Source organism: Boleophthalmus pectinirostris, unplaced genomic scaffold (genome assembly GCF_026225935.1).
Source record: "Boleophthalmus pectinirostris isolate CB_2022bp ecotype Guang Dong unplaced genomic scaffold, ASM2622593v1 HiC_scaffold_1, whole genome shotgun sequence".
NCBI lineage: Eukaryota > Metazoa > Chordata > Actinopteri > Gobiiformes > Gobiidae > Boleophthalmus > Boleophthalmus pectinirostris.
Window position 1 is genome coordinate 14,619,958 of NW_026570970.1, and position 26,210 is coordinate 14,646,167.

Sequence of the window (26,210 nt, forward strand, 5' to 3'; positions counted from 1 at the left end):
TACATGGTTAAAAGCTTTTAACTGATTTTACATAATAAGTGTGTCTGCTTTAAGCCGCTACCTGATTTTTACTGTCTTTAAAAAAAAAACCTAAAAACTGAAATTTTACTACAGTCCAAACTTATTCCTCAATTTCCGAACATATTCAAAGGTCAAGAATTGACTACGATGCTAAAAGCGCACACAAAATAGCACACATATTTCTAAATTTGATCATAAGAGCTGGTTTTACAAATATTTACAAATATACTTATAAAACAATACAATAAAAACAATACAAATATACTTTACTTAAAATAAGTACAGTCCCTTTAACCCACAGGGCCATTAACGTAAGAATATGTCCATCAAAAATAATCCCACGTTGACAGAACACAATTTATTTAAAGAGTGAATATGTTGTAGCAGCTTCAGTTCACGTTTATGTTAATATCTGTTGACCTTGTAGAGTTTCCCTTTACCATTTTTTAAGATATAGCTCTCATATTAGATTGCATTTTGTCCTACTCTTCAGTATGCAAACACAAGCAGGACGGATCTCTCATGTGTTGTTAATGTGTTGCTCAAGGTCAGAGTCGACAATTCTCTTATATTCAAGAAATATAAAAACTAAAATCACATTATGACAAAATCACGGAGGGATTTTGGGAGCCATATTGTATATTAATAGACATTGGATTTGCAGGTAATTGTCAGCACAGCACTTTGGGGAGAGAGAGGGGAGCGGTGGCCTGGGGCTGTATCTGGCACCATGTTCGGATATTAGGATAACTTTTATTTCAATACATGATAACACTATATTTTTATGATATGCCATTAAACCACTGAAAGGTTTTATATTACGCAAAGTTGACTCCTGTGAAGTTTTAGCCATGTTAGAATGTTGTTACTTCATCAAAAATATACCTGAAGTTGTGTTTTGTTTCATTCACACATGCCTGAGTAATCCTTATCCTTATTAGTCCTTAGGGATGTAACGATATCCAAATCTCTCAGTACAATATTTTCACGATATACATCTCACGGTACGATATTTATTGCGATATTTTGTAAATGGAACACTTTTTTGCTTTTAAAATATCTTAACAAGATTTTGGTGTGAGTTATTACTGTCATAATCCCAAGAATCCAAGTAAAAAACATAGTTATTCATGTTTTTTTGCGCTGAAATGAATCGTGGGATTTGTTATTCCCGATGTTTATGAACTGTTGCTACTATAAAATCATGCATTTAAGCAAAGGAACTTGTATTTCAATATATAGTGAGACTTTTGACTATAAGATATCACGATATTTTGGATATTGTTACATCCCTAGTCCTTAGGGATGTAACAATATCCAAAACACTTGGTACAATATTTTCATGACATGCATCTCACGGTACGATATTTATTGCGATATTGTGAACGGTGAATATATTACTTACTTCTTTAAAAAAAAAATTATACTGCTAATAATGGTACTGTTGTAATATGAAGAATTAAGATTTAAAAGTGTTATTAATATTAAGCCTCCATTGACAACAACAAATGATCATGGTCTATGTAATTCCCTCTGTTTTTAGCTATTGCTGCACCATAACAATGAAAGAGACTTGTAATTCAATATATTGTGACAGTCCACGATATTATTGTGAGACTTTTGACGATACAGTATCACGATATTTTCGTTATTGTTACATCTCCAAAGCTCGAAATGCTCTGTTCCACCTTGTAATGTCACGAAGCAATGGTTTTCAAGTTAATAGCAACTTTTTAGCTTTTGTTCAGTAGAGATTGACAATTCCAGGGCTGAAATTATCCAAATGATTCTAGTGAAGCTGTATAGTGTTTAAAACCACCGTGGAGCACTTCCTGTATTACTACGTGATATTAGAGTGTTTTTTGTTTGAGAGAAGAACTCAGCCTAAATATGCAGAGTTTGTGTGTTAAACATGTGTGAATGAAACAAAAAAAAAATCCTACTTGTGATGAGGAAACAACATTATAACGCAGAACAGAAAATAGCTAATATGGCCCCTTTAATTAGAATGTAAATAATGTATGGAGGCACACAGGTTGCAGAATTTGACGCTACAATATGAGATGGAGGACAGGGGCTTTTATGTAATTCTATGAGCGATTCACTGGTTTTGAAAGAACTCTCCAAACAGAAAAGGCACAAATGTGATGCGTATTTGTTAAGGATGGAGGCCACATTTGTTTGAATAATGCCACCAATTTTTGAAGCCACTGTGAAGAAAAATCATGTAATCTCTTTATTATGAAGTTACGTGAATCGGTTGTTTTCAGGTTAACGTCTCCTTTTACCTTCAGTAGAGACTAGCAGTTCTAGGGCTGTAATCAGTCATCCTGGTGTACAGGTTTTTTCCAACTTTGTTTATTGAACATTTTTAACATTAACAAACAGAGTGCACTGTATTGAATAGTACCATTACAGGTATGACAGTGATACAGGCAGTAATATACCCACTGGTCAAACAACCCAAAATAATAAATAACTAAAAAAATAATAGTAATAATGATTAAGTAAATAAAATTAATAGCCTTAGATAAATTAAATAAATATACAGTGTAAATTAATAAAATAAAATTAAAAATAAATTTAAAAGTAGGAAGTATATTAACTCCAGACTGCTGTTACATTGTTTATTGATTTATACTGTTGTATATTTTAAAAACAAAGTTATATATATAAAAGAAAAAGTAGGAAGTAGGGATGCGAAAGGAGGAAAGGAGCCCATAGAGGTAAAAAGCTTACATGGGATAAGAAGAGGAAAAGAAAGAGGGGAAGAAAGGATTATTCCCTGTACTTTAGTCATCCTCCAGATCCTGAGAAAGGGTTAAAGAGTCAATGTGACGTAAAAAGGTAGCGTGGAATAATTTCAGACTGTAAAGCCCTTCACAAACCCAGCAAGAAACGTGAAAGGGGATGTGAAAGTTTCTAATTAAGTCAAATCAGCTTTCAGGCCAGCGAGGTGGTGCATGCTATGGCCCGTCTGGTGTTTAGGCTTTAAAAACATAGTGGAGCACTTCCTGTATTACCACATGGCATCACAAGGAGGAGCGTTTTCAGTTTGAGCGAAAAACTCGGCGTAAATCTGCAGGGTTTGTGCAATAAACGCGTGAATGAAACAAAAAACATCAGAAAGTAACATAATATAAGCCCTTTAAAAATTACATTCTATCGTCTACAAATTGTGTTTTTATTATCACAGGGCTATTGAGTATCACCCCTTTCTCTTTGTATTTAGCATGGCTCTTTTGACTGTCCTTGTATGAAGGTTTGTGTACTCTTCTGTGTTCCCATGGCCCTGTAGAGCTCCAGTCTTCTCTGCAGCCACATCCTGGTATCCGTGTGAATAGAAGTGTCTCAGGTATCACTTTATGACCAGACTGTAACTATAGTCAACTCATTGTGTGGCAAAACGCATGGCCTTTCTTAGTCACACTATCTAAATTTAATATCCTGTCTCCTCTGTTTTCCCAGAATTGTGAATGGGCTCTGTAGTATTTTAGGCCAGCTCAAATTGAATGTTCCTTCCACTGCGGTAAAGATTCTTGTAGTATATTTTGTAGTTGCTTCTTGAGATTCTGGAGATGTTTTTGTACGTTCAGAAACATGCCCTTTAATCATCTGTTTTGTCGACATCTAAAGCTCATTTTGTTGTCAAGGCCGAGCAAACCAAGACCAAGGAATGTACAAGGAGAGTGGCAAGCATGACATTCTGACTTATGGGTAAATGTAAGAGCACAATGTAGTTCAACAGTGTTTTGACTAGTTTTAGTATTGATTTATTTATGGAAAATTTGGGGAATAATTTTATATCATTAAATATCTTATACTACTGTACACAAAACTGTCTCTTGTGAACTTTTAACCATGTTATAATGTTGTTACCTCATTGAAAACAGACCTGGAGTTGTGTTTTGTTTCATTCACATGTTTGATTAATCCTTTATTATTAGTTTGTCTACATCTTCATAGCTCAAAACACTTTGTTCCACCTTGCGATGTCATGAAGCAGTAGATTTCATATTAACGGATAACTTTTACCTTTAGTTTAGTAGAGATTGGCAAGTCCAGGGTTGAAATAATCCACAAGATTCTAGTGAAGATGTATGGCAGACATGTCAAACTCAATATAACTCAATATAATTATGCAATGTATTTTTATTTGTCCTACAAGATCATATCAAATATGTATTTGAGCTGGCCTGCCAACTACAGATAGGCTATAGAGACATTATTTATTTTAAATGTTGTTATTATTTTATATTATGTTTGTTCTGGATTCAATGTTTAAGCAAAACTATTATTAAACATTTATTTTAATAAGAAAAGGTTTAACATTACATATCTCGAAAGAAGAGAAAACATGCAGATGTTGCTGAAAATTTTCAATAAATATTTAGTTTGGCCCACGACTTAGTCCAAGTTTTTAATTTCGGCCCTCTGTGAATTTAAGTTTGACACCCCTCATGTATGAAATATAAAACACAGTGGGACACTTTTCTGTATCACAACATGACATCACAAGGTGGACCAGAGTGTTTTCCGTATGAGAGAAGAACGCAGCCTAATTCTGCAGACTTGTGTGTTAAACATGTGTGAATGAAACAGAACATTAACAACTATAGATATATTTTTGACAAGTAAACAACATTATAACACAGATCAGAAAACAGTGTAATATGAGCCCTTTAACTACAACTATATACTTTTTATAGAATATTGTGTAAAAAATGACACAGTAGCTGTTTGTTGTCTCTGCCCTTGAGCCTTTAATCTCATATGAATAGGGTGTGTGTGTGTGTGTTTACATGTTATGAAGTCCATAGACCTGAAATTGCCCTGTGAAGTCAGTTATTCCTGAGTGAATTGTAGTTTGGTGCAGAGCAGAGGTGGCATGTCCAGTGTCCTACAATTTGTCCATGATTTATGTTCTCTGTGGTGAGTCAGCAAATCCCATTCTATACAAGACAAAGGAACCAGTTGAAACTCATACTTTGTCATGAATTTGTGGATATTTGTTTACACCAGCTGCCTCAAATCCATCTTATCTCTGATCAGTCGTGGAATGTAACAAAGTAAAAATAGCAAAAAACTGTACATATTTTACTTACCTGTATTTTACTTAGAGGTGCACTATGCAACTTTTTGGTTGGGGGACAATCACATTCTTGTTTCTGTGGGGTTATTTTTGCTTTGAATGTTCCATAATAATAGCAATGACATTAAACAGATCTACCTTACATGTATTCAGTTGCAGGTGGTTTTATTGCTCAAAAATATCTAAAAAAACAGGCATTCTGACTATGAGCGGTAATTTGGTCTGATTTCATCTCCATGATGATCGAAAGGTTTAATGCCGTACTGTGAAACTTTCCAGACAAAGAAATAACATCTCCATGAAGAAAAGCGTTTGATTATTTCACAGTATAGATATAAAGTTGGAAATCACAATGAAGAGAGTCAGAGGTGGGACTTGTGAGTCGTGACTTGGACTTGAGTCAGACTTGAGTCACTATTTTTAAGACTTGAGACTTGACTTGAAAAAATGGACTAAGACTTGGGACTCGACTTGGACTTGAAGGTCAGTGACTTGTTTGACTTGACTCACACTTGAGCCCTGTGACTTGAGGAGATGTTATCCTTCTGCAAAAAATATATGTTTTTAGAAAATATTTTTTAATTTGATAAATGCTGTGCTGAATTTTAGAGAAACAAACTGGAACATGTCGCTCCCACTTCTCTGTTTGTTATTTTGGTTGTAACTGTAGCACTGTGATGTGGTATCGTCAAATGTACTACAGTAATATTCAGTACAATATAGTAAAACAGAGGGAACTACATAGAACACGATCCTTCATGACAAAATAACTGAATTCTTTCTATTCTGACCGTAATGATTCACACTAAGATCTTGACAAGACATTTAAAAAGGAAATATTTGCATTTCTGCAACTCTTATATAAATACTCAAATATAAATATATCATGACTTTTTAAGTACAATTTAATTTAAAATTCGTTTAAATTGCAAAAATCTAAGCTACATTTGGTACTTTGGTTTAAAGACTTGAAATGACTTGAAGCTCAAAGCAGACGACTTGGACTTGACTTGGACTGACGGGCCAGTGACTCGAGACTCAACTTGGACTTGCCTGTACTTGACTTGACTCGGACTTGAGGTCAAAGACTTGAGACTTACTTGAGACTTGCAAAACAACAGCTTGGTTCCACCTCTGGAGACAGGAGAGAAAAGTATATTTGAGCTTTAAAACACGTGTAATTGAAGAAATGCAAACGAGATACGATTAATGACCTACTGTGGACCATTCCAGGCAAAGAAATAACATCTCCAAGGAAACAAGCAAGTAGCTGACCATCCATCTTAGAAGTTACAATGTGCACGTTTAGTAAAAATGTCTTTTAGAACTCTGTACTTGTACTACAGTTTTCCATGTTTTTTTTTACTTTTCTTTGCAAATTGCTTCTTGATTGGTGTAAAACTATAATTTATATACAGAGAAGAACTCAGTCTGAATATGCATGGTGGGGTAATGAAACAAAACTCAACTCTCGGTTTGTTTTTGATGAGGAAACAACATTATAACATCAGAAAATAGCGTAATATGGGCTCTTCAGGAATGTAATCACATATCCATAGAAACAAGCAGGTGAGGTGATGGACCCCCTACCAAAAAGTTACATAGTGCACCTTTAAATGCACCCTTCACGATGATTAGACCACCACATGTGTTGATGTTCTTGCTACTCTAGCCCCTCTGGCCAGGTCTCAGTCAACCCGTCACTACAACAGCCATCTCCAGCAAAGTGCCTCCTAAACTGAGAATTACTGTTGGCTTTGACGTGCTCATCTTGAGGAACACTGCAGTGAGCTGGCCCCGAGTGAATGCCCTCTTTCTCCCCCCGCCCGCTAAGCCTGCCCTCTCAGCCCCTCACATTATTAGTATGCACCGCGAGCCTTCTACCTAGTGCAGGTGGGTGTAGCAAATATTAGCTTTTCAAATGAACATGGCCACCCTCAGATATTTAAAGACCGAAATTGAGAGGCTTTCTTTTTTCCCCTGGCAGCGCTTTCGAAACCAGCACCAGACAGTTGGGTTACCTCCGTCAAACACCAAGTGACCAGTGACTCGCGACTGTATGTTCTGTGGACGGGCTTTTTATAAACTTGGGGGAAAAGGAGGAGAGAGTTGACTGAGTTCATCTGGTTCAACTTATAAGCAAATAAACAGGAGATGTTTACTGATGCATGTGCTGCCATTGATGTGTTCCTAGAAATGGACAGACATGGGCTAGACCTATACTCAAAAGTTAAAGGGGCACCGTGCTACTTTTCTCGTGCTTGGAGATGTTATTGCTTTGCCTGGAATGTTTCATAGTATGACATTAACCAGCATATTTCTAATTACAGGTAGTTTTTTAGCTAAAAAATATCAAAAACATGTATTCTGACTGTGAGTGGAGTTGCCTTTCTGCAGATCTGACATGTAACTTCTTGTCTGGTTTGGACATCATTAAGATAGAAAGGTTGGGTACGACTCTGTCAAACATTCCAGAGAAAGAAAAATCATCACCAGAAACACCACCAGAAAAAGTAGCCAGGCTGGTGCCACCTAGTGCCTCCGCTCAATTTCATTTCTCTCCAGTGTCTAGGTCAGGAATCGGAATACACTAGACGGTTTGCAAGAACCCCGGAAGTTGTAGACCGTGCACCAGCCAATCAGGGAAGAGCTGTGAAGCCAGGACGTCAAATCGATGCGCCTGTCTGTGTCCGTTTTGTGGTACAGCACAACAGTAAACAAAGCGGTCGAGATGGACGTAGACGAAGACTGTGTTGACAACGATTCCTGAGATCAAGGATTTAAAAGCGGAACAAAGAGAATGTTTGGTGAATTTTATCAAGGGGAAAGACATTATTGCCTTTCTACCTGCGGGATTTGGCGCATTACAGACGTCACGACCAAATAGCAGTGATTGGTTAAATAAAAAAAAGTACCCGCCTACAGTCGAGCGAACGAATCCTAATGCTGCGAGGACAGACGGTTTCCACGAAGTGAAACCGACTGATAAATCAGGCTAACACTGTATGGCATTAAACTTACAAATTGATTAAGACAAGTAGATGCCACCAGGCCAAGGTACAGGTCAGAAAGGCAACGCTCCTCATAGTAGAATGCATGTTTTTCAAGGGATTTCTGAGCAATAAAAACATCTGTAATTAAATAAATAAATCCCTGACAAATTAATTTCACACTATGAAACGTCCCCATGGAGACTTGCAGGTGGCATAGCATCAGATTGATAGAACGGGATTTGGTGCATTACATACGTCATGACCAAATAGCAGCTATTGGTTAAATAAAAAAGTAATGCTGGGAGGTCAGACACAGATGACTCAGGCTACCAGAAAAGTTACACAATGCACCTTTTTAAACACGGGGAAATCTTCACAAATTTTTCCTAGATTTTTTTTCATCTGAGTTTGATTGACATTTACATTAGCCTCATAAGCCAGTATGTTTTCCAACAACATTTCAACCACTACTACCGTTGAAGGCCAGCCAGTCCTTTATACATTCTCTTCAAATCCAGACCGTCTGATCTCGGACCATAGAGCGTGAAAAATCTTTGTCCAAACTTGAGATGATCCAAACGCAGCCACTAATTTGTAGCACGTGTCTCAAATGAGGACAACATCTCCCCTTGAAAGTGCTGGTAACACTCACAAAAAAATACATACAGTAACTTCTTTTACCCGAGAAAATCCATGCTGTTTCTCAGTCCGTTATGTAGATTTTTCTCCTTTTTATGTGCAACCGGCCTTGTTTGTTTTGGTTGCATCTCCCTGATTGATTAATCTGTATGTCAATCACGCTCTGAGATCACCGAGACAGGATGACAGATAGATTTATAGATAGAAATTAAAAAGGATAGAGCATCAGATCTCATCTTTGTAAAGTTTTGTCAAAGCGTGTGTTTCTGGCTGGTCCAGTTGAAGGTAGTAGTAATAGTAGGCCTTGTAGTAGTAGTTGTAGACTGTATTTAAGCAGTAGTAGTAGTGGTGGGAGTGAGTGATTGGTGGTTGTTGCTAGGGTCGAGAGCACAGATTGGTCGCCTCACTTCTGACAGGAGAGCAGCTGTGGTTATAATCATAGCTCACCACTGAGTGAATAAAGAAAGTATGAAACAGACTTAAGGGCCCATAGCACACTATCTCTGTTATAATGTTGTTTCCTTATCATAAACATACCTGAAGTTGTGTTTTGTTTCATTCACACATGTTTAACACAAACCCTGCATATTTAGGCTGAGTTCTTCTCTCAAACAGAAAACACTGTCCCTCCTTGTGATGTCATGTGGTAATACAGAAGGTGCTCCACTCTGTTTTTAAAGGGACAGTCTGAAACTTTGGACAATTTAGGACCTCATTTCCTAGTAAGCCAGAGTGTTGGAGACGTGAGGAGACACTTTTTAAAATATTCCATCCAGTCCTTGTATTTGCAGAGGTCGCTGGTGCTAGACTAGTGCATGTCAATGTCCATAGTTATCCTGCCACTAAAAGCAGTCTTACCCACTCCACAAAACACCCGAAGAAAATCTATTATTACGCCAGTCTGTCGATGTAAATGTCTGTGTCAATTGAATAATTTCAGAAGTAAAACCAACCTTGCATTTGAAGGATTTATGTCTGAGCAGCAGCAGTGAGTTGTACTTCCTGATAGAAAGCTTGACAGCGGCGGACTGATATATGAGAAAATAGTCCCTCAACATACGACAATTCATGCGATGCAAGGTTAGTTTTATTTCAAACATTATTCTATCAACACAGACACTAGGCTCACTAGGAAATTAGGTCCTATGACCAAAATTCTGGACTGTCCCTTCAAACTCTATACAGCTTCACTAGAAACATTTGGATAATTTCAGCCCTGGAATTGCCAATCTCTGCTGAACTAAAAGTAAATATTAGACATTAGCTTGAAAATTACTGCTTCATGACATCAGAAGGTGCAATAAAGCATTTTGAGCTGTTGGAGATGACAGACTGAAAATAAAGAGTAACTCAAACATGTGTGAATGAAACAAAACACAACTCCAAGTATGTTTTTGTTTTTTGTTCTGTATTCATCCTTTTACGGCTTAAATCTCATTATATAGCCAAAAAAAACCAACAAAACATTTCACAGTAGTAGTAGTAGTAGTAAGAAAATGTACACATGATAAATTGTGACTCCTAAAAACATTGTTCCAGCTTTCATATATTGAGCGATAAGTGAGTATAGTAATTATCATGACAGGCCTGTATATCCTCCCTCCCGAACCTCTCCTTGCCCCAGAGTCAGACAGACAGAAGAGCAGCCAGTGACCACAAGCACCGTCCACCAACAAAACCTTGGTCATATTTTCCGAGACATGTCCTTCCAACATTCTCCCTCATATTTTGCATGACAGAACTGCAATTTCCCTTTAAAATATACAAGCATTAAAGGTGCATTGCGTAACTTCTCTGGTGGAGCGTACATCAAATGCTTTTCTCCATGGAGTTGTTATTGCTTTGTCTGGATTGTGTTTCACAGTATGGGATTACACTTTTCTATCTTCTTGGAGACCAAACCAGACTAAGTTACTGGTCAGATCTGTGGAATATTTGTTTTCTAGGTATTTTTGAACTATTAAACCACCTGTAATTTATTAAAAGTGAAGTAGAGATGTTCAATGTCATACACTGTTTAACATTCAAGGCAGAGCAATGACGTATCCATAGAAACAAGGACCCTCCACCACCAGAAAAGTTACACAGTGCACCTTGAAGGAAAGAGCAGCATAGACTTACTATAGCCTCACTGTCACTGGATCTGTTCATTAACATTGAAAGGTAAGAAAAGAGGGCACCCAAGCCTAGCACTAGTTTGAACTTCACCAGACACCCCGGTTAGGCGTGGATAAATCAGTTAGCGGTAACACAATAGCTGACAATTCACACTGTATTTAACCAGATTGCATTTTAAAGCTCCTATATAACACAGAATTGACTCTTGTGAGCTTTAAGACATGTTATAATGTTATTACCTCTTCAAAAACATACCTGGAGTTGTGTTTTGTTTAATTCTCACGTGTTTGAATAATCCTGCATTATCAGTGTCATCAAGTTAACAGCTTCCTTTTACCTTTTGACAAGTAGAGATTGGAAATTCCAGACCTGAAATCATCTAAATCATCATAGTAAAAATGTATGGAGTTTAAAAACACAGTGGAGCTCAGCCTAAATATGCAGGATTTGTGAATTAAACATGTGTGAATGAAACAAAACACAACTCCAGGTATGTTTGTGAGGAAATCAGCTGGAAGGTCCTCTGGCTGGAAAGTCCCCCTGAATCGTACCCTTTATAAAACAAATTTAGTTAATCTATATACAAATAAACAAATAAAAAAACAACAACAAAAATTGTTTTCATTATATATATTGTATTATTTACACAAGCAAGTTTGAATGATTTTTGAACACATTCTCTAGCTTTCTAGCTTTCTATGTGTTGAGCTGCTTACAAATTATGTTCATGGCAGCAGGTAAAGAAATAATTAATATTTCTTCCCAAATCAACAGTTACAGATGCTATAAGACATGGGGAACAAGAAAAAAATATTTAAAATATGATTTCATAGTAAATGTCTGCGAGCAAATGAGGATTATATTGATATTACATACTGAAGAAAATGTGTGCCACTTGGGGAAGATCGGTAAAATGACATAAACAAGGCCCGACATTTGGTCTCGTTACATTCACATTTCATTTTATTATGATTATAGAATGCTGATTTTCTAACTCAATACATCACAGCGCGTGGCATGGCGAGAATGGGACGCTGGAGTTGGGACTTTCAAGCCAGGGGAACGCTCGAGCCGGCATTCGTTTGTGATGAGGAAACAACATTATGACATAGATCAGAAAATAGCGTAATATGAGCCCTTTAAATGTGATCTTGCGCTCCGGTATTTTTGGAGATTTTGGGAGTTCCCTTTGCTTATTTTTCAGATATTAGTGACTGTAGAAATGGTGAAGCTTGTTTACTATGTTGGGGTGATATGTTTTAACAAGGAGCACAGATTTTTATCGACCTAGCCCATGTTTGGACAGCTGTTGCCAGGAGAGGTCTTTCAGAGAGACACTTACATCAGGAGGGCTCTAGGCCACACTCAGAGCCGTCACTCACAAAGCTGTTTTTCTATATTGTAGTTTTTGTAGTTTCTTTTCCATGTCAGATCTTGAATTATATTTTTGATTTATGCTCAGCTTTGTAGTTGCTGATATGGAGAAAAGTATTTGACGGGCTCTCCACCGGAAAAGTTACACAATTCACCTTTAAAATATTCTTTTGACAAGTTGGTTTGTGTATTGTGCCTGTTGCCACATTGTCTTTACTGTATATATGTTTTGGAATATATATGTTTTTGGTTAAAATTACTATACACAATATTCGTTTGTCATTAATGCTAGAAAAAATACTTTTATAATGGCCATAACAGTAATTTATTTAATTTCAAATATAGATATAAAAAAGTTACAGTAGACCTGTCATGATACAGGACAGTGGACTTATACTTGCTCACACTGAACCAGATATTATGTGCTCTTAATAAAGATTGAAGTGAATAAAGATTGAACACATTTTGAACAGATTTAGTACCTAGTTTGCATCTATACTAAGGCTGGGTATCATTCAGAAGTTGCCGATATGATACATACCTCGGTACGGTGAGCTTACAATTTGATATGATATATTTCAAATCAATTCAATATGGTTCAATAAAAACTAAAGGCTAAATCATGGCTGTGACACTAAAAGTCTTTGTTAAACCACTTCTTGTGCAAAGTTAGTATGAAACAAGCCCATTTTAATCATCAGAACTGTGAAAATGTTAAATGTGTCACATAAATGAGTTTCCTTCCTCTAAACAAACAACAAAACAGTAGAGCTGTAAGAAAATAATTTCATAAAATATACCAAAAAATACTCTTGGCAATATATCGATACAGCAGCCCAGGATATCGATACTGTATCATCACATTAAACAATACGATATATTGATATTTCATTATTTTTGCACACCCCTAATCTATACTGAGTCACAGAAGTTATTAATTAAACTTTCTATGGCTCTATGGCAGTATTTTGTGGTGGCTTATCAAATTGTGAATATACAATCTTTCTGTCATAATCCAAATAATTAAGATTTTAAAGTGCTTGATAATGGTTACTTCTTCATGTAGATTGGAGCAAAGGATCATGGTCTATGTGGTTCTCTGTGTTTTAGCTGTTGATACACCATAACAATCAATTTAAGTAAATAAACTTGTAACTCAGTATACTGTAATGGCCCACGGTAATATTGTGAGACTTTTAATGATACAATATCATGATATTTTGGTTACATCCCGACTCAAATCTGATTATACAGCCAATAAAATAACTACAAATTTCCCAGAAGAGCAAACAAACTGTACAGATAATAAATACTGACCCCAAAATATATTGTTCCGGCTTTCATATACTGAACCATAAGTTGATTAGTAATTATCGTGACCTAATTGTGGCCTAAGTTACAGTTTTCATGCAGTCGTCATAGCAACCTCTGATTGACTTTGATGTTTGACTCGTTGAAAAGACCATTTTAGGTGATTTAACATTTTCTTGAGTTTCCTCGTGAGTAGATTCCCTGTATAATGTCTCCTATTGCAACATTTAGTTTGGTATCCTCTAATAGCTTAGTGCTAATAAACAACAAAGGTCAGCATTCTTGTCGCTAATTTTCACCTCAGTAATATTTGTTTATTTGTTTATTTATTAGGATCTCTGTTCGCTGTAACCGAGGGCTAGTCTTCCTGTTTTTGAGTAACAGCACACGCTTTTGTCAATGATGTGGAGACTCTAAACAGTGTAATTCTAAACATGTAATTGTTTATTAAAATACAACAAAGGCCTATGCTGTCTGTCACGATTATTACTATAGTGACTTATCGTTCAATACATGATCATTTTTGGGGGTCAGTAGTTATCGTAGTGCCTTTTCCTTCAACTTGGGGGGAAAATGTTGTTAGTTTTCTGTACTACAATGAGATTTGAGCTGTAGTGTGTTTAATTATGAGTTTCTATGACTCATTATAGATACACACAGACTGTTAAAGTGTTGCGTTCTGTTTATTTATTCATATTTGATTATAATTAGAATACATTTTTGAAGACAGTTCTGCTTTATGGTTTGATTTGAGTATTATGATGTATTGTATATATTTACTTCAGCACTATATCACACTTCAAAATTTGTTATTATGACAGGTCTAATTCTACAAACGTTTTAAAGTAGGTCTCTCTCTCTCTCCTGCCCTTCCTCCCCTTCTGAGCCCACCTGCGTATGATCTCCCTCCTTTAAGGTTTTTTGGAGTGTGTGGTGAGGCGCTCTCCTCTGCTGCTTCACTCAGCGGTTGTGTTGGTCAGAGCAGACTCTCTCACATTAATGCAGTTGTTAACAGCTTGTGGTCTGTGTGGCTTTAGTATTTGCACTGACATACTCAATAAAAACACAGAGAGGAGAGTCGGGCTGTCCTGCATTACAAAACCAAACTGTTACCATACTGGAAGAAATTATTTTAAAATGTTGGAGTTTTTAAACGTTTTTTTTTAAAGGTGCTTTGTAGCTTTGTAACTTTTGTGGTGGAGGATCTTTCACCTGCTACTTTAAACATATCCATCTGGCATTTATTTATTACACGTGTTTCTATTGCTCAAAAATACAACAATTCCTTGTGCGAATAGGCGCACCTCTCCACAGATCTGAATTATAATGTAGTATAGTGCTGCTGCCTGTTTGTCTGCCTCGTGATAGACAGGTTTAATATATACTGTTAGGTTAGGTTTGGGTTAGGTTAGGTAAATTTGTTTTGCAGATTTGAGAGGCAGGTCCCACATGTCACATTATGTATAATAAACTTACAAAATAAAGTGTTACAGTGCTGCAGTGCAGAATGGTTTGAGCCATAAACGATTAGTTAAATTCATCCATCACGCTTGGCTAAAATCACAATAGATATCAAATATATAAAAACACATGATTTTTCCAAGACAAACTTACTCAAATTGATAGATAAATAGATTACAATTTATTACAGCTGTAACGATATTCAAGTCTTACGATACGGTATCGTCACGTTATGAACCTCACGTTACGATATTTATTGTATCATATCATGGGGAAGCTCACGATATGGTGGAGAGGCTCACGATTAGGGATGTAACAATATCCAAATCTCTTGGTGCGATATTTTCACGATATACATCTCACGGTATGATATTTATTGTGATATTTTGTGGAGGCTAACATGTTCCACAATATTATTGTGAGAACTTTGACGATATGATATCACGATATTTTGGTTATTGTTACATCCCTACAACTGATTCATAAGTTTGACAGCAGCTGGAACGAAGTCCCTTTTAAGATGGTTCTTTCTAGATCTTGGGACTAAAAGCCTCTGACTGTGCATCTTTCTGGACAAACCAATATAATTTCCATGGAGCTAAGCAGGTGGCAGACCCTCCACCAGAAAAGTTACACACTGCACCTTTAAGCTGCTAAATGCCAACCGCAAAAGTCTAATTTGTTCATAGATTATAGATTTTTCAGTTTAAAGGTTATTTTTATCACAGCTCAAAGCTTTGGGAAATTCTAAAGGAACTCTATAAAGAGACATCTGCAGGTGAGCGGTGCAGGTTTGTGTCATCAGACCTCGTGTAGCACAAAATGTACAACTTCACCAACAAGCACTCAGAGAATTCATTTTGTGGGATGTTTTTGTGAACTATTTTTGGGCTACAAAGTCTAGAAAATAAAAGGTTTTTATTTCCCTAAACTAACTATCAAACCTGCGTATTTCTATTACACTACACTACAGTGAAATGGAGCAAAGGATCATGGTCTATGTAATTCCCTCTGTCTTTTTTTTTAGCTATTGCTGCACCATAACTCTTAATTTAAGCAAAGAGACTTGTAATTCGATATATTGGGATGGTCCACAATATTATTTTGAGAACTTTGACGATATTATATCACGATATTTCATCCCTACAAGGCACCACAGCACCTGTTTTGGTAGATCCTCACATTGTATTATTTTATAGAAATATAGACTTTTGTTTATGTTCTACTTGCCTCTGGGTATTTTTAAAGTCATATATACAATTTTAAATATTTACTGTTGCACCACTGTGTTTTTGGCCTGTGGTATTCAAAATTTTAGAACAAGAGCTTTAATAACAAATGTAGCTGCACTTGAGGATTTTTTTTTTAGTAGGTAGTGTCAGAAAATGTATATAATGGTTTCCTTGGATTAAATTGACTAGTTTTTATTTTCTTTAGAATTAAGTTATGAGTTCACAACTAAGAAAATTTATTTTTTTTATACCCAATTAAAAACACAGCTTTTCCAGACATTTTAACATGACTACAGCAAATATGACACAGATCTGACCTGTTAATGTTTAATGCCTTATTGTGGGACTTTCTTGACAAAGCATAAACCTCTCCAAACTGGTGGCAGACCCTCCACCACAAAAGTTACACCGTGCACCTGTGATCCATTGTTTCAGTTTGTTGTGGTTCCGCTCTTAACCTGCCGCTGTCTGTGTCTCTGCAGGAGTCGGAAGATCCAGATCCGAAACATCCCGCCACATCTACAGTGGGAAGTGAGTGTTCCTTTAGTCCTCTTTCAGTCCTCCTTTAGTCCTCCTTCAGTCCTTTTCTGAGTCCTCTTTTTCTCCTTCTTTAGTCCTCTTTTAGTCCTCATTCAGTCCTCCTTCAGTCCTCCTTTAGTCCTCCTTCAGTCCTCATTTAGTCCTCTTTCAGTCCTCCTTTAGTCCTCCTTTAGTCCTCTTTTAGTCCTCTTTAGTCCTTTAGTCCTCTTTTAGTCCTCATTCAGTCTTCCTTCAGTCCTTCTTTAGTCCTCTGTTAGTCCTCCTTTAGTCCTCCTTCAATCCTTTAGATTTCCTTCTGCCCTCCTTAAGTCCTCTTTTAGACCTCCTTTAGTCCTTTTTCGGACATCTTTTAGTCCTCCTTTAGTCCTCCTTCACTCCTTTTTCAGACCTCATTTAGTCCTCCTTTAGTCTTCCTTCAGTCCTCCTTTAGTCCTCTTTTAGTCCCCCTTTAGTCCTCCTTCAGTCCACCTTCAGTCCACCTTCAGTCCTCCTTCAGTTCTCCTTTAGTCCTCCTTTAGTCCTGTTTGAGTTCTCCTTTAGTCCTCCTTCACTCTTTTTTCAGACCTCATTTAGTCCTCCTTTAGTCCTCCTGTAGTCCTCCTTCATTCCTCCTTTTCTTCTCCTCCTTTTTCCTTTCCTTTACTTCACTTTTACTTTCAGTTCGTATGATTTTCATGATTCTTTAATTTTGACTTAATTTTGTGGAATAATACCTGCTGTAAATAGAAATTACTTTTACACCGATCAAGAAGAAATCTGTGAAGAAAAGATGAAAAATGTGTTGAAAAGTCTCCAGAAGTGGAGAGTTCTGAACATATTAATGACATCACACTGGGAGAATTCTGTCCAAACGTTCTGCCCAATTTACACACAAAAAAACACTTTTTCTCTGATACTTAAAACATTATTTCTACGTTGTTTTCTTATATATGGATTTGTCAAATAATAATTTCTGTGTACATTGAATTTCCTAGTGTGATATCCAGCATTTTAAACCTAAAAAAATGTCCAAACTGGGAAAACGAGTGCAAATGTTTTTGCCAAAATCTTAAATATAATTATCTTAACTGTGTTTTAGTAAAATGAGTAGTCTAACCTGTCACAGTCACTTTAAGTAACAAAACTGAGCACTTCTTCCAGCACTGGGCCTGTGTATGAGGCAGTGGGGGGGGTCTGATCTGGGGGGGCTGGGCACATAAAGCAGCATCCGGCCCCTGACTCACTGGCCTTTTACTGTGGACTCTTTGTTCATCTGGACCTGGTGTGTGCACAGATCAAATATTTAGAGATAAAAGATTATAAGGTTATATAGAGGTTAAAGTGGCATTGTTATTTCTGCATGTCACAAGGTAAAACGCGTCATGTCAGTAAACGTATATTAGGCAAAAACTGACTCTTGTGATGTTTAAGTCATGTTGTAATGCTGTTACCTCATCAAAAACAGACCTTGAGTTGTGTTTTGACTCATTCACACGTTTGAGTATCCATCCATCCATTTTCTTCCGCTCATCCGGGGCCGGGTCGCGGGGGCAGCAGTCTAAGCAGGGACTCCCAGACTTCCTTCACCCCAGACACGTCCTCTAGCTCCTCCGGTGGCTCCTCATGTTTGAGTAATGCTTTGTTATTAGTCTGTCTACATCTCCAAAGCTCAAAATGCCCTGTTCCACCTTCTGATGTCATGAAGCGCGAGTTTTCAAGTTAACAGCGATGTTTTACCCTCAGTTCAGTAGAGATCAGAAATTCCAGGGCTGAAATGATCCAAATGATTCTAGAGAAGGTGTATGGAGTTTAAAAACACAGTGGAGCACTTCCTGTATTAACCACGTGAAATCACAAGGTGGAACAGAGTGTTTTCTGTTTGAGAGAAGAACTAAGCCTAAATATGCAGGATTTGTGTGTAAGGCTACGTTTATATGATGACGGTCTGAACAGAAGACGCAAAAGTGGCGTTGCGTCTTCATTTTTTATTCCACGTTTAGACGAGCATTTTTGGGAGGAAATCTGCGTGCATACGGTGACAAAAAGTGTGTGGAATTCGATTGGGTATGCACGCCAGGCGGCTTGGTGGTGAAGTATGTGATGTAAATTCGTACGCGACGTGAGATCTGACCAGAGTTTTGCGTCTTGGGCAGTGTAGATGGAAACGCTACTCTACCACTCTGGAGGGTTGTTTCAGATTTTTGTGTTTTTAATCCCCAAAAACGGCATCACCGTCTAAACGAAAGGCACTTCCGATAAAATATTTTGTCATTTTTACCTGCAAGCGTACTCGTCTAAACAGGCCGTCAAACATGTGTGAATGAAATAAACACAACTCCAGGTATGTTTTTGATGAGGAAACAGCATTATAACATAAATTAGAAAGTGAAAACACACTATATGCGCTTTTTTGTTTTTGTTTATGTTTTTGTCAAAATGGGTCAAGATATATATATAAAAAAAGAAGTTATCAAAGCTGGACCAAAACAACTGAAATATAACTCTAATTAAGCGAATAATACATTTTTGAATTTCTGTGTAGGCTGTGAGGAAGAATTACTAGACATAAGGCCATATCAATTGAAAGTACAAGTACAGCGTGACATCTTTTTAATTGCATAAAATGCTTGTGTTTATTTTAAAAACGACACGCCACATTATCCAACCATTTTCAATACAGTCTCAAACTCACAAAAGAGACAGAATACCTTCACAATATGCGACTGTCTCCCTTCCATCCTCTACTGCTCAACCTCATGAATGCTCTGGGCCTGGAGACTTGAGTCCGAGTCTAAAGAGTTACATCTTAACATACCCAGCAATGAACAGCACATAGACTTAGACTTTAGACTTTAATCTGAGCTTTATTTTAACACAGTCTGTCTCTACATAAAGTCACAACTCACCTTTTTGTTGACACTCAAGCACGTCCTGAAAATGTGTTGTCTAAACCCATGTTTTTTATTGAGTTTTCAGACTATCTCGAAACGTTTTTGTCAGTCTTTGTTGATGCGTGCATTGCGTCACCATGGAAACATTCTGCAATACACACAGATGTAGAACACCCCCAGCGTGACGTCTCCGAATAATTAATTGGAAATCTAAATTAATCAGCAAAGTCTGAAAATGGTTCAGTGTTACTTCAAAAATGCGAATAATTGTTCTTGATTCTATCTAATAAAACAAATGGATTCCAGCTTCTCGTTATAAGTGACATTTTTGGAACTTTTTCCTATTCAAAAGATATAATATTTAGTTTTAAATTGTAGGACAGAGACTTAACATATACTTTATTTCCTTAAAACTGATAAAAATGATTGTTTATTGTTTAAAATAAGTACAAACCATCTTTAAAAAAATATTACCATATGTTTTGGACCAACATTGCCCAGAAAATCGTCTTATAATGTCAGTTTATAGACCAAAATACTGATATCTTGGAACCGATATCCAATCCATCATAATTTTCAATATCACCATTTATATCCAGTGCCATCCCTATTAAAATGGCAATCGCTATGGCAACTGTACAATTTTTTTTTTTTTCCTGAATGGACATAAATTGAAAGTCAAATTAAACTTCCATTTGCAATTTTACTACCAACTCTCTCCTTTGTTTTTTTCAGGTTTTGGACGGCCTTCTAGCTCAGTATGGTACTGTCGAAAATGTGGAACAAGGTAAGTCTCTCCTCTCTCTGACTGAACCCCCCATCCCCCTTTGAGCCCAGGCAAGCCACGCCCCGCCACGCCACCCCCACCCACTCATTCATTCATTAATCTCCCCACCACCATTACCTAAACATAACTCATCTCCGCATATAAACGTCATTAACATCACGTGTGTGCTATAAGTTGAATCGGGGACAGCAGCCACTGGATTCCTGTCTATAATAAGGTCTGAGTAATAGCGTTGGTTTTGGATTATGAATTGAAGTGGGCAGACAGGGCACAGATCCAGTGGTAGTGGCTCAGCATGTATTCTCCTTCAATACTTTGCTCAGTCTGTCTAGTTCTTCTCTCAGACTGAAAACACTCCACTTTGTCATGTCATGTGGGAACACAAGAAGCACTTCACTGTGTTTTTAAACTCCACACACATTCATTAGAATTATTTGGATGATTTCTACTCTGGAATTGTAGCCAGGCTGGCGCCACCTAGTGCCTCCGCTCAGTTTCGTTCCTCTCCAGCGACTATGTCAGGAATCAAAATACACTAGAGGGTTTGATAGAACACCGGAAGTGTGATTCCGGGCACTAGCCAATCAACAAAGAAACATACATTCTGTGTTGGCAACGATTCCCGAGATCGAGGATTTAAAGCCGGAACAAAGAGAATGTTTGGTGAATTTTATCAAGGGGAAAACGTTATTGCCCTTCTTCCTACGGGATTTGGGAAAAGCTTAATATACCAGTTAGTCTCATTAGCGGAGCATTACATACGTCACGACCAAATAGCAGCGATTGGTTAAATAAAAAAAAGTACCTGCCTACTGTCGAGTGAACAAATTCTAATACTGTGATGTCAGACGGTTTCCACAAAGTGAAACCATCTGATGAATCAGGCTACTGGAATTGCCCACCTCTACTGAACTAAAGGTAAAAAGAGCTGCTAACATGAAAACCACCACTTCATGACATCACAAGGTAAAACAGCATTTCGAGCTTTGGAGATGTAGCTATCTCTTCATGTTGTCTGCACTGAAATGAATCATGGGATATGTAGTTCCTAGGGGTGTAACGATATCCATATTTATTGCGATATCGTGGGAAAGCTCACGATATGTTGGGGAGGCTCACGATTAGGGATGTAACAATATCCAAATCTCACGGTACGATATTTATTGCAATATTTTGTGGAGGCTAACAAAACTGTGAATATGCTACTTTTTCCTCTTAAAATGCCTTGACAAGACTTAATCCAAATAACTAAGACTTAAAAGTGCTTAGAACTGTTATTTCTTCTTGTAGTCTACACTGAAATGGAGCAAAGAATCATGGTCTATGTAGTTCCCTCTGTCTTTTTTTTTAGCTTTTGCTGCACCATAACTCTTAATTTAAGCAAAGAGATTTGTAATTCGAATATATTGTGATGGTCCTCGATATTATTGAGAGACTTTTGGCGATACGATATCACAACATTTCAGTTACTGTTACATCGCATAGTGTAAATGAAACAAAATATATATATATATAACTCCAGGTCTGTTTTTGAGGCGGTAACCACATTATAACATGACTAAAAGCTCAATGAATCCTTTTTATATAATATAATTCCTTTAAGTACTGTGCAAATACATGAATAATGAGGATTATCTTTGGCATTTTTGGATAGTGCTAAAAGATTTGGGGAAAAATTTAGAACTGAGTTGGATTTAAGTGTGATTTCTGTTTCAATAATAGCATTCGGTTCAAAGTCGACATTTTATTTTCACTTAACAAAATCATCAATCTCATTACTCTGCCCACATTCTTGATACAGTGGTTAAGCTCGGACAGCTGTTTTGGAGAGGTTCAAACTTCTGAGCGTTCCCAGCTGGTGTGGAGAGGGTGAGGGGGCAGAGCCTGGCACTGTGCCTTGTCTGAGCAGTAACGCAATTACCCCAACCAAAGACTGGCTTCCCCCGTACCACCCAAGAACACCCCTCTACAAACACCCTCTCCATTGTACCAAATAAAGATCCACTGATATGGGTTGAATCCTGTGAAACCGATGAGCGGTATTTTTTGGCCAATATGTAGCAGTTTTTGATTATTTTGTTATTTATTTTCCCCAAATTATGTCATTCAAATATCCTCCTGAGACTCGACCTTTTTTTGCGGAGTTAACCAATCTATTTTATGTTTTGAGATAGACGGAGTTAGTTTGTGGCTGCACTATGATAAGAAAAAAAAAAAGAAGAAGAAATTAAAAGAGAGTCTAAAAACTTTTTGATGCAGCTGTAGAAGCTTGTCAGAGATGTTGGTCATCATAAAAGTTGTTTTTGTTGGTTGTCAACTTCACATGGATTTAACACCAAAATGTCCCCGGCGTCCATTTAACAGGACATGTTACAAAATTATAAATAAAAATAAAATGAACAAAATCTAAAAGCTAAGGTGTTCATTTATTAGCCTGATTCATCAGCCGGTTTCATTTCATAGAAACCGTCTGACCTCGCAGCATTAGGATTTGTTCGCTCGACAGTAGGCTGGTACTTTTTTTGTTTAACCAATCGCTGCTATTTGGTCGTGACGTATGCAATGCGCCTCTAACGGGACTGGCATATTAAACTTTTCCCAAATCCCGTAGGAAGAAGGGCAATAATGTTTTCCCCTTGATAAAATTCACCGAACATTCTCTTTGTTTGCTTTAAATCCTCGAGCTCGAGAAGCGTTGCCAACACAGAATGTATGGCTCTTCGCTGATTCGATTTTGCCCAGACTCGCACTTCCGGGGTTTTTGCAAACTATCTAGTGTATTCCGATTCCTCACTTAGTCACTGGAGAGAAATGAAATGGAGCGGAGAAACTAGGTGGCGCCAGCCTGGCTATTCATTTACCTTCAGAAGATAGAAAATCACAAAAAATATATATATATTGCAATACACTTTTTCTTCGAGTCCCAGGAGTATATACTATAAACAAATTGCATATGACAGATTTTTATGATTCTCTAATTTATTTATTTAATTCTAACTATTGTAAATATAAATTATAGGTTTACACCAATCAAAAAGCAATTTGCAAAGAAAATATGTTGAAAATTATGTTTTTAAACTCTATACACCTTCACTAGAATCATTTGAATAATTTTAGCCTTGAAATTTTCAATCTCTGCTAAACAAAAGGTAAAAACTAAACTTGAAAACTACAAATTCATGGCATCCAAAGGTGAAGCAAAGCATTTTGAGCTTTTGAGATGTAGACAGACTAATAATAAAGGGTTGCTCAAACATGTGTGCATGAAACAAAAGACAATTCCAGGTATGTTTTTGAGGAGGTAACAGTATTATAAGATGACTTTACGCTCACAGGAGTCAATACTGCATAGTACCGGAGCTGTAGGTCTATCTCTAGTACAAAAAGTATAGCATAAGTTAGTTCTTCTTCTTCTTTAGCACCTGTCATGTTACAGCATGAGGAGGTTGAAGCTGCAGGAGCAGAGTGTAGAGCAGAGTCGAGTGTGATAATGACTAGAGGAGGAAGCACATGTCAAACCCCATGGACCCATTATAACTGCGCCAAAGGGCTCCAATGTGGAAAGACACTTGTGTGAAACTGCTGACAGGGCGCGCTCCAAGAACTAAATGTGACTATTGTTGTTTGTGTTGTCTGTTTTGCTCTGATGGTAAATACAACACAGGTTGAGGAGGTGGGCAGGATCTGTCTACAGTAGATCATGCTCTAAGATGAATGCTACTTTCTGTATTCTTTATTTTACCAATTTTGGAGTTTTAACGTTCAATCAGTCAATAAATTAATATGTTCACTACTGCAAAGTGTTGTTCTAACTGTTATTAGACCTGGAAAACTAAAGATTTCTCACAATTTGATGTAACAAAATCATGCTGCCAAAGGGTCCGTGTACCATTTGTTCTTATGAAATTCAATAAAAAAAACACTAAAATGGAAAACATTTTGAAATAGTCGTGATGAAATAAACTTTGGACATAGACTTAGACAAACTTGATTGATTCTCAATGGAAATTATTTGGACACAGGAGCTCACACATCACAATATAATAACAAAGAGTAAAAAATATAAATGGTAATAGTAAATTCTCAATAATAATACATTCTAAATAAGTAGTAAAAAAGATAGCAAGAGACAGGTGGCAAAATAAACTTTAAATTAAATATTAGAAATAGAGGTCAAAATCTGTTTTTTGTTTGACATTAAAATGTAATAATGAAATAACAAACTTAATTGGAATTCAAAAGAACGACTGGTACACGGACCCTGAATGTTTTGTGAAACTTACAAAAATATAGATTTTTGAACGTAATTAATTACAAATACTCCTGTACTGTAATTGAGTATATTTTTGCATGTAATTGTATTTAGTTACATTTAAAGGTATAGTAAACACAATTACTCTTATGAGCTTTAAGCCATGTTAGAATATTGTTACCTCATCAGAAACATACCTGGAGTTGTGTTTTGTTTTATTCGCAGCCTTTATTATCAATCTGTCTTCACCTCCAAAGCTCAAAATGCTCTGGTCCAACTTGTGATGTCATGAAGTGGTAGTTTTCAGTTAACAGCTACATTTTGACTTTTCTTTCTGACTTTTGTTTTGACTTTTGTTCAGTAGAGAAATTCCAGAGGTGAAATTATCCAAATGATTCAAGTGAAGGTGTATAGATTTTAAAAACACAATGGGGCACATCCTGTATTACCACATGACATCATAAAGTGGAACAGAGCATTTTCCATTTGAGAGAAGAACTCAAAGAACCAAAATAGGCAGGATTTGTGAGTCAAACACGTGAATAAAACAAAACACAACTCCAGGTATGTTTGTGATGAGGTAACAATATTATAATTATGAAAAAGCAAGTCATATAATATTGAGCCTTTAAGTACTATTTTGGTGGCAGTACTTGTAACTGAGTATGTTTAGCCATGTAACTGTAACTCAAATTTTCAGTACTAGGTTTAAAGGGACAATCTGAAATTTTGGACATCAGATCTCATTTCCTAGTGAGCTAGAGTGTTGGAGACATGTGGAGACAATTTCTTAAATATTCCATCCAGTCCTTGTATTTGCAGAGGTCGCTGGTGCTAGACTAGTGCATGTCAGTGGCCATAGTTATCCTGCCACTAAAAACAGTCTTACCCACTCCACAAAGCACCTGAAGAATCTATTATTACGCCAGACTGTCGATGTAAATGTCTGTGTTGACAGAATAATGTTTGAAATAAAACTAACCTTGCATCGCATGAATTGTCTCATGTTGAGGGACTATTTTCTCATATATCAGTCCACCGCTGCCAAACTTTCTCGCTGCTGCTACTCAGACATAAATCCTTCAAATGCAAGGTTGGTTTTACTTCTGAAATTATTCTATCAACACAGACATTTACATCGACAGTCTGGCGTAATAATAGATGCTTCGGGTGTTTTGTGGAGTGGGTAAGACTGTTTTTAGTGTCAGGGTAACTATGGCCATTGACATGCACTAGCCTAGCACCAGTGACCTCTACAAATACAAGGACTGGATGGAATATTTAAAAAAGTGTCTCCAAACGTCTCCAACACTCTGGCTCACTAGGAAATGAGGTCCTATGTCCAAAATTCCGCACTGTCCCTTTAATATAACAGTTACAGCCGTTTTAGCTTGTGATTTTTGTAATGAGGGGCAAAGGCACTTAACACCTTTACACTACCTTGGAGCTCTAATTACTGAAATTAATATTCCCTGTTTGTGTCATTATTACCTTATGCTTTTGTTCAGATTCAGCTAATT

The 26,210-nt window shown here is 36.9% G+C and overlaps 1 protein-coding gene across 1 annotated transcript in view; it reads left to right on the forward strand.

The window, feature by feature from the left end:
* igf2bp2a (insulin-like growth factor 2 mRNA binding protein 2a) overlaps positions 1–26,210 on the forward strand; it is a 123,087-nt gene that overhangs the window by 57,403 nt on the left and 39,474 nt on the right. The window contains exons 3-4 of the mRNA XM_020931792.2: positions 16,724–16,772; positions 20,387–20,438. Coding sequence (XP_020787451.2) covers positions 16,724–16,772; positions 20,387–20,438 — 101 coding nt within the window. The remainder of the gene's footprint in view (positions 1–16,723; positions 16,773–20,386; positions 20,439–26,210) is intronic.